Source organism: Zalophus californianus, chromosome 1 (assembly GCF_009762305.2).
Source record: "Zalophus californianus isolate mZalCal1 chromosome 1, mZalCal1.pri.v2, whole genome shotgun sequence".
NCBI classification, from domain to species: domain Eukaryota; kingdom Metazoa; phylum Chordata; class Mammalia; order Carnivora; family Otariidae; genus Zalophus; species Zalophus californianus.
This window is the reverse complement of record NC_045595.1, coordinates 67,770,084-67,783,621: the sequence shown is the minus strand read 5'-3', so window position 1 is coordinate 67,783,621 and position 13,538 is coordinate 67,770,084. Positions and strand designations below refer to the sequence as shown.

Below are 13,538 nucleotides of genomic sequence, written 5' to 3'. Positions count from 1 at the left end.
CACAGCAGTGCTGGCGAGCAGGCTGCAAGACGGGCAGCGAGGAGCCAGGAAGGCCTTGGAGGAGTCCCTGAGCCTCTAGTAAACGTGTGCCGGGGGTGCTAGACCCGGGATGGGCCCCAGGAGAGGGAGCCATCAGAAGCAGTGTTTGCCTTGTGGCTCAGCCAGGCAGGCAAGGAGGTGGTGGGAAGGCAGTGAGGCCATGGCGGTGGAGGTTCGAGCCGCAGAGAGGTAGCAAGCTGGCTGGGGCAGGGAGCAGGGGCTCGGCCTGGAGGAGTCAGAAGCAGCGCGGGCTTGGGGAGACAGCGGGGAACGAGCCTGAGCCAGTTTGTGGGTGAAGCCTGTGCCCGGAAGACATGGACCTTCGGCTTGACCAGAGGTATAGGGAAGTCGCTAAACGCCTTGGAGGAGGGAGGTGAGGAGTAAAACATTCGGAAGCACCTACCAGGTGCCAGGTACTCACTAAGTGCTTTCTGTGCCAACGCATCTCAAAATCCATGTGTTGATCAATCTCCTAAGAATTTCATCAAAATGCAGAGTTTCATTCAGTGGCGGAGCCCCAGAGGCTGCATTTCTAGTAAGCTCCCAGTGCCTGGGACTGTCCTTTGAAGAGAGAAGCTGTAGTTCATTTAATCTGCACCCCAATGCAGCCCGGTGAGTGCTGTGGGCCCCTTTTTACAGGCAGGAAAACTGAGGTTCAGTGGGCGTTAGTGGCTCCTGAGAACTGCATTGCTCCCTGGCCTCCCCCGAATGGAGCAAATAACACAGCCTCCACAACCTCGCGTCCTCCAAGCCGTGGTGGGTCTGCTCCCCGCCCCCACCCCCACCTCCACCCCGGCTCCGTCCTCCAGGTTTGTGAATTCAAACCTTCCTGCCATCCGATGGCCTCCAGCCTGGAGCTTCTGAGCCTGACTGAGGCAACATCTAAAGATAGTCTACCTCACAGGAAACCCCCTACTATTGGCTAACTTTGCAAATAAAGATGCCCTCAGAGGGAGGGAAAGGGAAATACTCTGTGACAGAGACAGAGACAGTGGGACCAGGTGGCTGACTGTCACGTCTGGAGGTTTCCTTCCCAGGCCCGGCCCAGGTAGGAGCAGAGAACTTGCCAGCACCTGTGGGTTTGCGGGGCGGGGCGTGGTCAGAGGTCACGGGGGGTACGGATGCTGGTTTGCTTTCCACGCTAACAAGAGAGACCGTTTTCCCAAAGCTGTTGCAGCCTAATGTCCAAGGGGCTTGAGGGGTGGCGGGCAGTGGGTGATTAGACCATCTTTGATCCACTCGACACGGGATATGATTAGAAGCAACAGTAATTACATGTTAGGGGCATGGAGAATGTTCACTTCTCTGAGTGCTCCTCTCTGCATCTGGATGATCGTGAGGATTTAGTAACTTCTTAAAGTGAGAAATAGTATCAAAGTTACTATTTTGTTTAAAAAGAGTTCTTATTCTTTTGGAGACTCATACTTACCTGCTTATGGGTGAAATGGTATGACACCTGGATTTATTTTGAAATAATCTGGTAGGACATGGAATGGGGAATAGATGAAATCATGACCATGAGTTGCTAATTGAAGCTGTGTGGTGCGCACCTGGGGATGCTCTCTGCTTTTATTTATGTCTGAAAATTTTATAATAAAAATGGTTTAATAGAACACTTGCATCTTAAATGTAAATATAATGACACTTAATATAAATATAAAAACACACAGAACAATTGCACGGGAAAAGACAGAAAGCTAGCTGTGGTTGATTCTGGGAAATTGGATGGTAGCTCGTTCGCTTCTATGTTGTTTTTCCTTTTCTTTCCATGCTTTTTTTGTGCCACCTACATTTGTTGCAAAGAGCACCTATTGCATTTACAATGACAACTATTTTAATGAATAAATTGCCAACACAAATTCGATGTCCACTATTAACATATGCTGTTACAATCATTGTGAGGACACGGGCTCAGAAGGTTTGTGTCATGGGAAAACAGTCTCAGAAATTCAGAGTGGACACACACGTGGGTGCATGAGAGGAGGAACTACATGGAGGACCCAGGCGAGGACTGACCGGGCCTCTCATTTCTCCTTGCTTGACCTTTATCTGGCCATCTCAGCCTGACAGATTCCGCAGTCTCTGCTCTGTAGGTTCTCAGCTGAGCTCAGAGAAAAGCCAGGGAGTTTTAGGATTTCCCCTCCCCCAAGAAAGTTCATTTTCTTTTTCAAATACTTTTAAAATGCATCCATGCTGTGGGAGATGTAGATACACACACACCACTGTTCGTGACGGTGTTATCCACAGCGGTCCTGGGCCGAAAGCCACCCAGGTGTGCATCAACAGTGGAAAAGACCACCGTGGAACGCTCACACGACGCCCCCCTGTTCACCAATGGCAATGAGCAGACACCAGCCACAGCAGTAGAGTGGATGAGATCCTTCCAGAAACGCTGGGAAGAACATACAGATACATGCAAAACTGGTCCCTAACCACGGGGCGGTTATCAAGCACGTCTCCACCAGACACAGGTTCTATTCCTGCAAACAAGATTATTGCATTGCTATCAGTCTCCTGAACTTACAGAGCTGTATATGGGCCAGAAAATGAAAGGGGGAGGTAGCCCTGAAGGGTGTGCTAGCCAGGACACCCAGTAATTTCCCCCCTCTTTCAAAGTCTTATAATTCTCCTACAGTTCCTTAGCGTAGAATTTGAGGACCCTCTGTTCACCTCTCTTCTGTCTTCTCGGCTCCTGCTCTCTGCATCTTTTCCTGAATCCTCCACACAGACTAAACTCGACTTCCATGAAGACTCCAGGAGCATGCCGGCCCCTTCTAACCCCATCATCCTCACTTCCTTCTGTTTCTAGTATATTCCTTCACACCCCCTCTGCGGAGCCTTGATCCCGGGAAACATCCCTGTATTCAGACCCTCCAGTGCCTTTGGCTTCAATACCCCCACCCCCGCTTCCCACCTCCACATTTGTCTACCTGGAAGAAACACTCAGCTTTAAGACTCAGCTTAAATGATCCAATCCTTGGGTTTCCCCTAAGGGAAATATTTTCTTATATTCTGTTACTGAACATTAACAGCAACTTAAAGACTGTATCTTAGCCATTTTTACCTCCACCGAATGGAGCACAGAGCCTAGTGTTGGGGAAATAAAATTAAAAATAAGATCTCCAACCCAGAAAAACCTCTCACAGAGCTAATAGAGAAAGAAAACACCTTTAGTATTAACTTGGCATGAAACCAGAATGTGATGCCCATCTCGGGCAATCTGCTAAGAGATTGCAGAGATGGGGGGAAAAAAATCTCACCGTTTTACACAGCCAAGCAGATACAGTCCCTAACGTGAGAGACACATACCTAGTCCTTACTCGAGAGAACTCAACAGTCACACACAGTCATCCTAACTTTACCATGGTAACTGGGGTGACCATCTGTGTTAGCTGATGGGCTTCATCCCGAGAAGAAATAGACTCATATCTTTATGACGGGACCTATTTTTGTAACTTGGAGCGAGGCACCCACCCATGTTAGGCTCCTACCCTTCCACAGAAACTGGGTGACAGGGGCACTAATTCTTTTTTTTTTTAAGATTTTATTTATTTGAGAGAGAGAGAATGCAAGCAGGGGGAGTGGGAGAGGGAGAGGCAGACTCCCCGCTGAGCAGGGAGCCTGATGCGGGGCTCAATCTCAGGGCTCCGGGATCATGACCTGAGCTGAAGGCAGATGCTTAACCCACTGAGCCACCCAGGCGCCCCAAGGGCGCTGATTCTTGATGTTTACTTTTCAAAGAGAAGGCCCCCAGGTCCTTGAGAAAGATTCCTGGGTCATAAAGCTGACAAAAGAGGTGATCACATTTTCAAAAGGACACATACCTACATTTCAGAGAGGAGAATGTACTTCCAGTGACAAGTTTTCTAAAGCAAGCATCCTAGGAAGGAGGTGGCAAAAGAGACTCTCTTCCCTTACTTTCAAGGGGGAGAAGTAAACCTCTTATGCATTATTTTTATTTGTCCTTACACAGGCATATGGTTAAGATACATAACAGATATTGGCTTAGTTAATAATTAATTTAAAATCCACCTCTTCCTCAATTACTAGACAAAAGTCCTAAAGCATTTCCTTTCAGAACCTCACAGTGGGGCAGAAATAAGAAAATGGCATAGTGTACTTGAAAGAGGAAACGAGAGGGAGACGCGTCAAACCCAGAACCACAGCGGCTTCGGTAAAAGGGCGGCTCACCGAGCAGTCTCAGGGTTGTTTTCTCCTGCTGCTGGTCTTGGAGGGGCGTCCGTGTGGCCGGTCCAAACGCTGGTGGGTGGGTGAGTCCGTGTTGTTTCAGGTGGGCTGCTTGCTGACGGAGAGAGGGCCACTCAGGTCACCTGCACAAGGGAGGGGCTGCAAGGTGTAAAATGTGCTCTTAGAGCTCCTCTGCGTGCAATTCGGGTCCCCTCCATCTGCCCTTCTTCTGCCTTCTCATCCTCACTTCTCCCTGCATCCCACAGGGTGTCTCAGAAAGTTAGCTGTCCCTGTAAATGGGAAAACCATCAGGACCTGGTAAGACTCCGGCGCCCAAACAGCAGGGGGTGTAGGCTTGGGCCCAGACCCAAAAGCCTCCCATCCAGGGCAAAGTGAAGCTCAAGACTTGTTAGGACCACAGTCAACTGACCCAGCTCTCTGTCTCCAAACAGAACCCCACCTGGATGCTGGCAGGCTGTGAGCCCAGAAGATTCATGTTCATGAGCCGCCACTTCTCTTGACACTAGGCCATGCTCTCCCTGACCCAGGACTCACGTTGTACTTGAGTTTGGTTCTTGTTGGAAACTTAAGTGTGCCAGAGCTGGCCAGGCCCTTAGGGACCGTCTGGTCCAATGCTTTCATTTCACATATGAGGAAACTGAGGCAGAGCCAGAGTGAGCTGCCCAGGGTCTCCAAGCCGTCTGTGGGCTATGTGGGCCCCTGTGAAGCACACGGCTCAGAAAAGCATCACCTTATTTTTTGTTAACTTTTTGTTTTAACTCCAGTATGGTTACCATACAGTGTTATATGAATTTCGGGTGTACCATATAGTGATTCAACAATTGCGTACTTTACTCCATGCTCATCATGAGAAGGGTACTGCGTCACCATATATTTGAAGGCAGGAAATAAGCTGACCCTACAGCCTTCAGCCTCTTCTTCTCCAGAGAAAAAGATTCCAAATTTCTTCACCAGCATTGATGAGAGCTAGATTCTGGGGGTCTGGCAGTGAGGATCCCCTAGTCCTGGCTGGAGAGGTGAATATCCACCCCCCACCTTCATCTCCCGACTTCCTGCCTTTCCCCTCAGGGTCAGACCTTGTGGGTTCTGAGTCCAGAGGGGAAAAATGCAGAACAAGTGTTCAGGCTGGCATCACGGGTCATATTCTTTCCAGGGGGTGTTGAGTCTGCTATTTCTCAGTTCTAGATCTAGAGAAGTGGTCTGCGATAAGCTGCAGACTTCTGCTCCAAGAGGGAGAGCCTGGCGCTGTGCAGTGAGCGTGGCTCTGTGGAGAGGCTCATATGGGCTGAAATTCTGGCTCTGTTGCTCCTTAGACGAGTTTCCCAGATCTCTCAGAGCTGCTGTTGGTTCAGTCATACAAGAAGGACAACCATTCTCATGGGCGGTTGTCGAGAGAATGAAATAGGGTCTTGTGTATGGAGCGGGGCACTCATGGGGCACCCGAGAATGGTAGCTTCCTCTCCTTCCACACTGGGCTTTCCGAGGATAGCTTCAGGCTCTGGAACATTCTCAGCACGGTGGCACCCCCATGCAGAATGCTGGGGTCAGGGCTCAAGCAATCTTTACCATCCTCTAATTTCCTTTGCAAAAGAAAAACATTCAACCTCACTTTTCTTGGCATTAGAAACCAACAGAACCTCAAACCTGGTCTTCACTCAGGGGTCTAAAAAGCCATAAGCAGAGAGCAACGAGGGAAAAACAAACCAACACAAAACAAAAAAAGGATGCACTGGGTCTAGCAGACAGTAAGCAGGATGTGAAGCCAAAAGATGGGGGAAGCAGCCCAAAAAGGATGTGGGACAGAAGAGGAAAGTGGACCCAGCCCGCTTAAATGAAAAGGGAAGTAGAGAACAGGGAAGCTGATTGGAAACAATGGGTAAATGGCGACCCAAAAAAAGTTGAAATATTAATGAGCAGGCCTGAGAAAAGGAAGTGGGCCAGAGGAAGCAGAGCAGGATCGGAGACGGGAGATGAGCGAGTGAGTTGATTGGGCAGGTTCATTTCTACCGGAGTATGCAACCCATGTGCACTCAAAGCTCTACTTCTGGGCTCAGCTCAAACTCTTGCAGTTCAACAGCATTTAGTAAACCTTGACTGAGGGGACGGGAGGCTGAGGAGACCTGAGAACAGCAGCCTGGAGCGGTTTCTGTTCTTGCCACAGCCCTCAACTCATCCAGCACGCATCTCTCCTCTCTAATCCCCATCTGTATGAGACGCAGCTGAGGAGGCCCTGAAAAAAAGGCTTATCTCCTCGGATTCCTGCACTTGGTTCCTGCTGTCCTCAGGGGCCGGGAAAGCCGGTGTCCAGCCAATCAGACCCCTGGTGGCCCTTCAGCCTGCCCGGAAGGCCACCCTCAAGGACTGGCCCTGCTCCCATCTGCAGCCAGGAGGCCCCATTGTTAGGCTTGTCTCCCAATCGTGGGACATCTCAGAGGATCCGGAAATAATAGGAGGACAACCGAGCTCAGACCCACTGTTCCTAAAAAGGTCCCTCCCTTGATCAGGCTGTCAAGTTCAGTGGCATAATTCAGTGACATCTTTCCTCACTGTCAGGTTTCTGATGTAAATGGTGCCCTCGCATGCTCTGGGCTTCTCAGCCAGCAAAGCTGGGTTCAGACTGGCCTGAGGGCTCAGACTGCCTAGAAACCTAGGCCAGCACAGAGGAGTGTGCAGCTGTGGGCAGCTGTGATTTCTGACCCTGGAGAGTTGGTGGGTCTGGGCTTGTCTCCAAGGGCTCTCCAAGTGTGGCCAAAGCGGCACTTCTGTTTCTGTATGCCTTCCATTCATTCATTCGCTCACTCATTCATTCATTCAACACACTAGGCATCCACTAAGCACCCAGAGTTCAAGCAAGGGCCCCTGGGCCAGGATCAGGAAGGACACTCGGGTGCCCTTTGGGCACCTCTGGGAACCGGACAATCAAAAGGCCACTGCCACTATTCCTGCCACAGAGCAATTTGGAATGAAAGTCTAGGAGACAATATTTATCCTCTTGCAAATATTCCTGTGGCATTGGCTTGGGCAAGGCCTCTCCCTCTGTTGAACATCGGTCTGCAGAGCTGAAGGAGACCCTGTTCCTCTCTCAGGAACTCCCAGTCTCGGGCAGGGCAGACAGCCTGGCCACACGTGGGCCCAAACAGTAGCCCTGCCACAGGCCAGCTGTGTGGCCTTGAGCAAGTTACTCACCCTCTCTGAGCACATCTACTTGCCCATAAAGTAGAGAGAAGTATCCTGTTATGTGTTGGCTACCATTTCTTGAGCATGTACTATGTGCTGGTTATCATATTAGACTATTTGCTTACTTATTTATTTTAATTTTTCATATAACTCATATTATATTTTTGTTTATTTTTATTTTTAAAACTTCAAGGCAATTCATGAATGTTTTTCCCAAAACAGGTAATAAGTGTTTAGCAGTGAGCCTGACAGCTGAGTAAAAACTCAGTAAAGGTACGCTTTTTTTACTCCCCTATGTACCCTCTCCGCCCCCCCCCCAAAAAAAAAACCTGAAAAGAAAATATTTTTTATTTCAGGGAAAAAAATAAAACCAACTTTACAGACCAATACCTTGGGTGGGAGTGAACAACACAAGAGTTCACAGGCAAACTGGATGATGGTCTGAAATGCTTCTGCTTCTGCTTCCTCACCAAATGCATTTATTTAGTGCCTGCTATGTGCAACACACCATGCCAGGTGCTGTCCTCAGAACAGCACTGTGGGCAGACATGAAAATGAGTCTCAGTCTTGCAGATGAGGAATGTCAGACTCAGAGGTTCCAAGTTCACCCAGGGTCACTTGGCCAGAGAAACAGCCACGGGAGAGCCCGAGTCTGCCCACCTCCCTGTTCTCCCTCCTCAGTGACCCAAGGACACCCGCTGGAAGATTTAGAGGAGGTCCCTGTGTATAAGGCACAGTGCTGGGAGTGGAAATTAAACCTACGTCATGCAGCTTTGGCAAAAGCAAGCCAATGCCCCAGCACAGAGTTCCTGGGCCACAGGACTGAGCACAGGCATGAAGAGATACCAGGCAATCTTCCTTGTCCTTGACCTCCTCTCAAGGCCAACTGTGTCAGTTCCTTTCACTGGGGGAAAATGGAGAAGGAAGAGGGTGGTACCTAACTTATGATCACTGAGGGCTTGACTATTTCCACTCTCACACAGCTGCGCATCTGGGAAGATGGGCCACTACCATAAGCCACGTGCACGGAGTAGGAATGTCCCCGTCTCCCCATATTTCAGCTTGAACCATTTGAAACTGACATTTGTGAGCTCAAAAGGGGTAGCACATCAGCCATTTTATGTGGTTAAACTAAATATGATTGATTAGGGTCACAAGCAGAGGTTCATCTCTGAGAAAATGGGGGCTGCGGCTTAAAACAAAGAAAGCATACGCTCTCCCGGGGGGATGGGCACTCCATCCCAGCCTGAGAAGCCCAGGTCAGAAAGGCTTAACCCACTTCATGCCAGAAGAATTTTGGGAAGATGCAGAGATGGGCCAGAACACAAAGCAGAGGCTGGGAAGGGAGAAGCAAAGCCCTGGCGGGAAGGGAGAAGCAAAGCCCTGCCTGGAAGGGTGGGCCCTCACCTTGGCAGAGACACAGTCTTGGTAAAACCAGAATGAAAAGGATACAGTGAGGTGTGGAAACTCCCTTGGTTAAAGAGGTGTGAACCTTGTTTTTAGTTGTGGTGGGGAGGGAGGCAGTGACAACCAAAAGGTGTGCTCTGAACATACTTGGGGGTTCTCGGGGGCCTGCCTGTGGCATCACAAGGAAGAGGAGGAGGCCCCAGAGGGCCAGAGTGAAAAGGTTGCCCTTGTAGCCTCTGGAGTGACAAGTAAGTCCTGGCTGGGGAGGTCAAGGAGAAGGGAACAAGTGTTACTTCTCTACCTGTGCAGAAATGTCTTGACTTTCAATTTTTGTTCTGAGGAAACAAAATCCTTATGAATCATCAGGCCACAAGGAGTGCAGCGCTGGTAATTATGGGGTAAATTAGCCACCTGGACCCAGTGCGGCAGACTAACTGAGTGTGATCCCCCATACAGGATCAATCAGTCCTTTCATAACAGCAGAGACCCTACGATGGCAATGGCGACACTCCTCTCTCTTCACTTGGATTTGTGGGATGGCCGTCCATGGCTGTCTGCTTAGAACTGAGGGGTTTCCAACTTTTGGTGCTAAAACCAGAAAGTCTTGGGCACACCGAGACAAGGTGGTCACCCTAGAGTGTATAACTCTGTGTCTTATCTCTTAAGGAAGAGAAGGACCTGTTGGTTCCAAGAGGAAGAGGAAGAGAAAGGGTTCTCAAAAACAAAGATGAGGGACTTCTGGGTACAGGTCTGCTCAGGGCTCTGTGTGTCTGAAGAGTGCCTGAGACCTCTCTCTTCAATCTCAGCCTCCTGCAGGAGAAATTGGGATCCAGAGGGTAAAGGAGGTGGGAATAAGGAAGGAGTTGGAGAATTGCTTCAGGGAAGTTTGGACTAGACATGTGAATTATGGCTGCACCCCGCCCTACCATCGCACCCCCTCTTCTCCACACCCATAGTCCTCTCTCCCACTATCCACACACTGGTCAACCTTTTGGATACGTGTTTGAAAATCAAAGAAAAGATCTGTCTCAAGCTTCAAAAGCTCTAGATTCAAATGCTAGCTGAGCCATTCACTGTGTAGCTCTGGGCAAGTCTCTGAACCTCTCAGAGACCTGGTTTCCTCTTCTGTCAGAGGAATCTGTTACAGCCTCCGTCAAGAGTCTATTGTGGAGATTAAACAAGATTGGTTGTTTAATCAAACGTCAGTGCGTGACATTGGGAAGTGTATTGGTTAGGCATCCAACCAATATTGTTTCTTCCACCCTTGCTTATGTGTGGGGCCAGATAGAATCCCAACTTTGTTTCTCTGAGAACTAATGCTGTTACTTGTTTTCCTTTCTGATCCAGGCCCTCACCATGCCCACCCACTCCCCTGAAACAATTTTAGAATACTTTGAGTACGATGAGTCTGCTGAAGCCTGTGATATGGGGGACATCGTGGCCTTTGGGACTGTCTTCCTGTCCATACTCTACTCCCTTGTCTTTGCCTTTGGCCTGTTGGGAAATTTGCTGGTGGTGTTTGCCCTCACCAACAGCCAGAAGCCCAAGAGCATCACAGACATTTACCTCCTGAATCTGGCCTTGTCTGATCTGCTCTTTGTAGCCACCTTACCCTTCTGGACTCACTACCTGTTAAGTGAACAAGGCCTTCACAATGCTGTGTGCAAACTCACCACCGCCTTCTTCTTCATCGGCTTTTTTGGAGGCATATTCTTCATCACTGTCATCAGCATTGATAGGTACCTGGCCATTGTCCTGGCAGCCAACTCCATGCACAACCGGACTGTGCAGCATGGCGTCACCATCAGCCTAGGCGTCTGGGCAGCAGCCATCTTGGTGGCAGCACCTCAGTTCATGTTCACAAAACAAAAAGAAAACGAATGCCTCGGTGACTACCCTGAGGTCCTGCAGGAACTCTGGCCTGTCCTCCGCAACGTGGAAGCAAATTTGCTTGGCTTCCTGCTCCCCCTGCTCATTATGAGTTACTGTTACTTCAGAATCATGCAGACACTGTTTTCCTGTAAGAACCACAAGAAAGCCAAAGCCATTAAACTGATCTTTCTGGTGGTCATCATGTTTTTCCTCTTCTGGACACCCTACAACATCATGATTTTCTTAGAGACACTTAATCTCTATGACTTCTTTCCCAGTTGTGACATGAAGAGGGATCTGAGGTTGGCCCTCAGTGTGACCGAGACAATTGCATTTATCCACTGTTGCCTCAATCCCTTTATCTATGCATTTGCTGGAGAGAAGTTCAGAAGATACCTCTACCACTTATATAGGAAATGTCTGGCTGTCCTGTGTGGTCGTCCTGTCCATGTCAGTTTCTCCCCAACTGAATCACAAACGAGCAGGCGGGAAAGCATTCTGAGCAGCAATTTTACTCACCACACCAGTGATGGAGATGGGTCCATCATTCTCTGAAGGGATACCCAAAGCCTTATTCCCACAGAGAGCCTGGAGTTTCTGAGCTTGACACTGAATAATGAGGACAGACTTTTTTGTTTCTTACACGCAAGAAATGCTGAACCCAATGCTCCAAAACAACCCTAAAGCATTTTTGAGAATTCTGCCAAGATTTGAATGATAAAGGGGAGGCCTGTCTCTAACTGCAAATGTCAGGACTTTTTGTTTACAAATGATAAAAATGCAACACAGACTAGCTTAGCTAAAGAGGAGGTGGGGAGTATTATTCACACGGTGGCATGAACAAGAGGGTGGCTGAGCCCTCCCTGGAAGTAGAAACTAGGGATTGAGTCCAGCTAGAATTTCCTCTCTCTGGCTCTCAAATCTCTGAGTGGTGACAGAGCTCCCAGAAACAGCTTAGCCAATAGTGAGGGACTGAAACCCATCCTTCTCTGGCCTCAAGGTTAAAATTCCCAGGGAAGGGCTCTCATTGGCCATGTTTGAATCAGATGTCCATCCCTGGACCAGGTTATATCCATGGGGGGAGAAAAGATAAGGTGGCAGCTTCCATTCCAATCTCATGGTTAGAGGTACAGGAAGACATATTTCCAAGAAGCTGGAGGGGCGGGTGCTGTTTGATCTGATAGAACAAGAGCTGCCCACCAACCTTACCGTGTGTCTGGGCCAGCCTCCTCACTGGTCACACCAGCCAGCACACACTGCCAAACCTCCTCTCCCTGAAACCCCTTTCTATCATGCCCCAAACCTACAATAGTTGCCCAGTGCCTACTGCATCAAATTTGAGACCCTCCGTCATGCAGTCCAACCAACAGATTCCCCATTTCTTCCCCTTCCCAAAAGAATCCAGCCTCTCAGCCAGCCAGGTCTCTTCCATCCAGCCTTATGCATCATCACCTGCTTCCAGGACCTGGGAGATAAATAGAAAGAACCCTGGCCCAAACTGAGAAAGGACAGTTTCCAATCCCAGTTCATCACTTGGCCTGCTGGGTAGCCTGGAGCCAGACCAGCTTCAGCTTCCTCAACTATAGAATGGAGATACTGGTATTTTCCACATAAGGAGCATCCTTTCCAGCATGAGGAATCAGCCACCAATTCTTACAGGTCCCAACCTTCTTATCTGATTCCCAGACTTCAGCTTCCCCCCGCCACTTGGCACAGTGCTTAAGGGGAATGTTGGCAGAGCCTTGGCTCTGCTGTTTGATGTAACTCAGATACAGAGGAGGCTGGTTCTTACAGAGGCACTCAGTGGACACGCCTACGTATACAGATTGACAGTCCTCCCTGACCCAGCCCTCCAGACTACTTTGAATGTGCCTTTCCAATTGTCTCGTGGCAAGCCCCTGCCCATCTGGAGAGAACCCCCACCATTCATGCCACTGCCAACCTGGAAAGCCAGGGCCCAGGAGCAGATTTTTCCCCCTTTTCAGTAGACTTCTGGGTTGGTCTAATTCTTCAGAGCTTGAAAAACAATTGTAATAATGCTAAAGAGAATGTCACCTATAACCTAAACATGCAATACCTTCATTTGCCCACCAAGAACTTGTTCACACTTTCACATGTTTAGAGTTGAAAGCATCACGTACAGACTGTTCTGTAATATGCTATTTTTCTCTTAACATTAGGCCACAAATAGTTCTCTGTTTCTGTATAGTTTTGTTATGATGGCTCTAGAAGTCTCTGCCAGGTTGTGTACTCGTTGAAGGCACCTGACTCACTGCTGTAATTCTAACACCTCTTTGGCAGTCAGTATGTTGGTTTAATCAATGAGAGAATGAATCATGTTCCATCAAGATCGTGTACTGTAATTTACTCACCATTATCCTCTTGATAAACTTGTTTCCAATATTTAGCAAATACATATTTACAGCACTTCTGTCTGCATAATTCCCTGTCTCCTCTTCAGTGATTTCCTTTGGATAAATTCCTCATCATGGGACTAACTGGGACAAAGGGCACAGGAAACATTTGGCTTTGGACACATACACACAAAATTATTATGAAATTGTTATTGGGCATATATTATAAGTGTTATGTGGACTCAGTTCCAGAGTGGTTCCAAAGATGAGTGAGGCCAGGCCTCTGCCCTCACTGATTTAACATTCAAGTGCAGAACAGAGAAGTAAACAAATAAACATACTTTGCAATAATTGGTCACACAAGAGCAGTCGGACCTGAGTCTTTAAGGGTAAGGAGCTCTCCAGGCAAAGGAAGGGATAGCATCCTAGCTCAGTGAATGTCATACGTAAAGGAGGGGTGTGAGGGCATGGGGATCTTAA

General features: G+C 48.7%; 1 protein-coding gene across 2 annotated transcripts; it reads left to right on the top strand.

The window, feature by feature from the left end:
* The first annotated feature begins 1,003 nt into the window (after window positions 1-1,003).
* On the top strand, window positions 1,004-13,146 carry CX3CR1 (C-X3-C motif chemokine receptor 1). Of its 2 annotated transcripts, XM_027587869.1 has the most exons (3): window positions 1,026-1,087; window positions 7,648-7,698; window positions 10,180-13,146. In XM_027587869.1, exon 3 carries the CDS (start codon window positions 10,189-10,191, stop codon window positions 11,257-11,259), a length of 1,071 nt encoding a protein of 356 aa, XP_027443670.1. In that variant the 5' UTR covers window positions 1,026-1,087; window positions 7,648-7,698; window positions 10,180-10,188; the 3' UTR covers window positions 11,260-13,146. The 2 variants fall into 2 exon arrangements, with proteins under 2 accessions (XP_027443669.1, XP_027443670.1); XM_027587868.1 differs by lacking the exon at window positions 7,648-7,698 and having other exon boundaries at window positions 1,004-1,087.
* The last annotated feature ends 392 nt before the right edge of the window (window positions 13,147-13,538 follow it).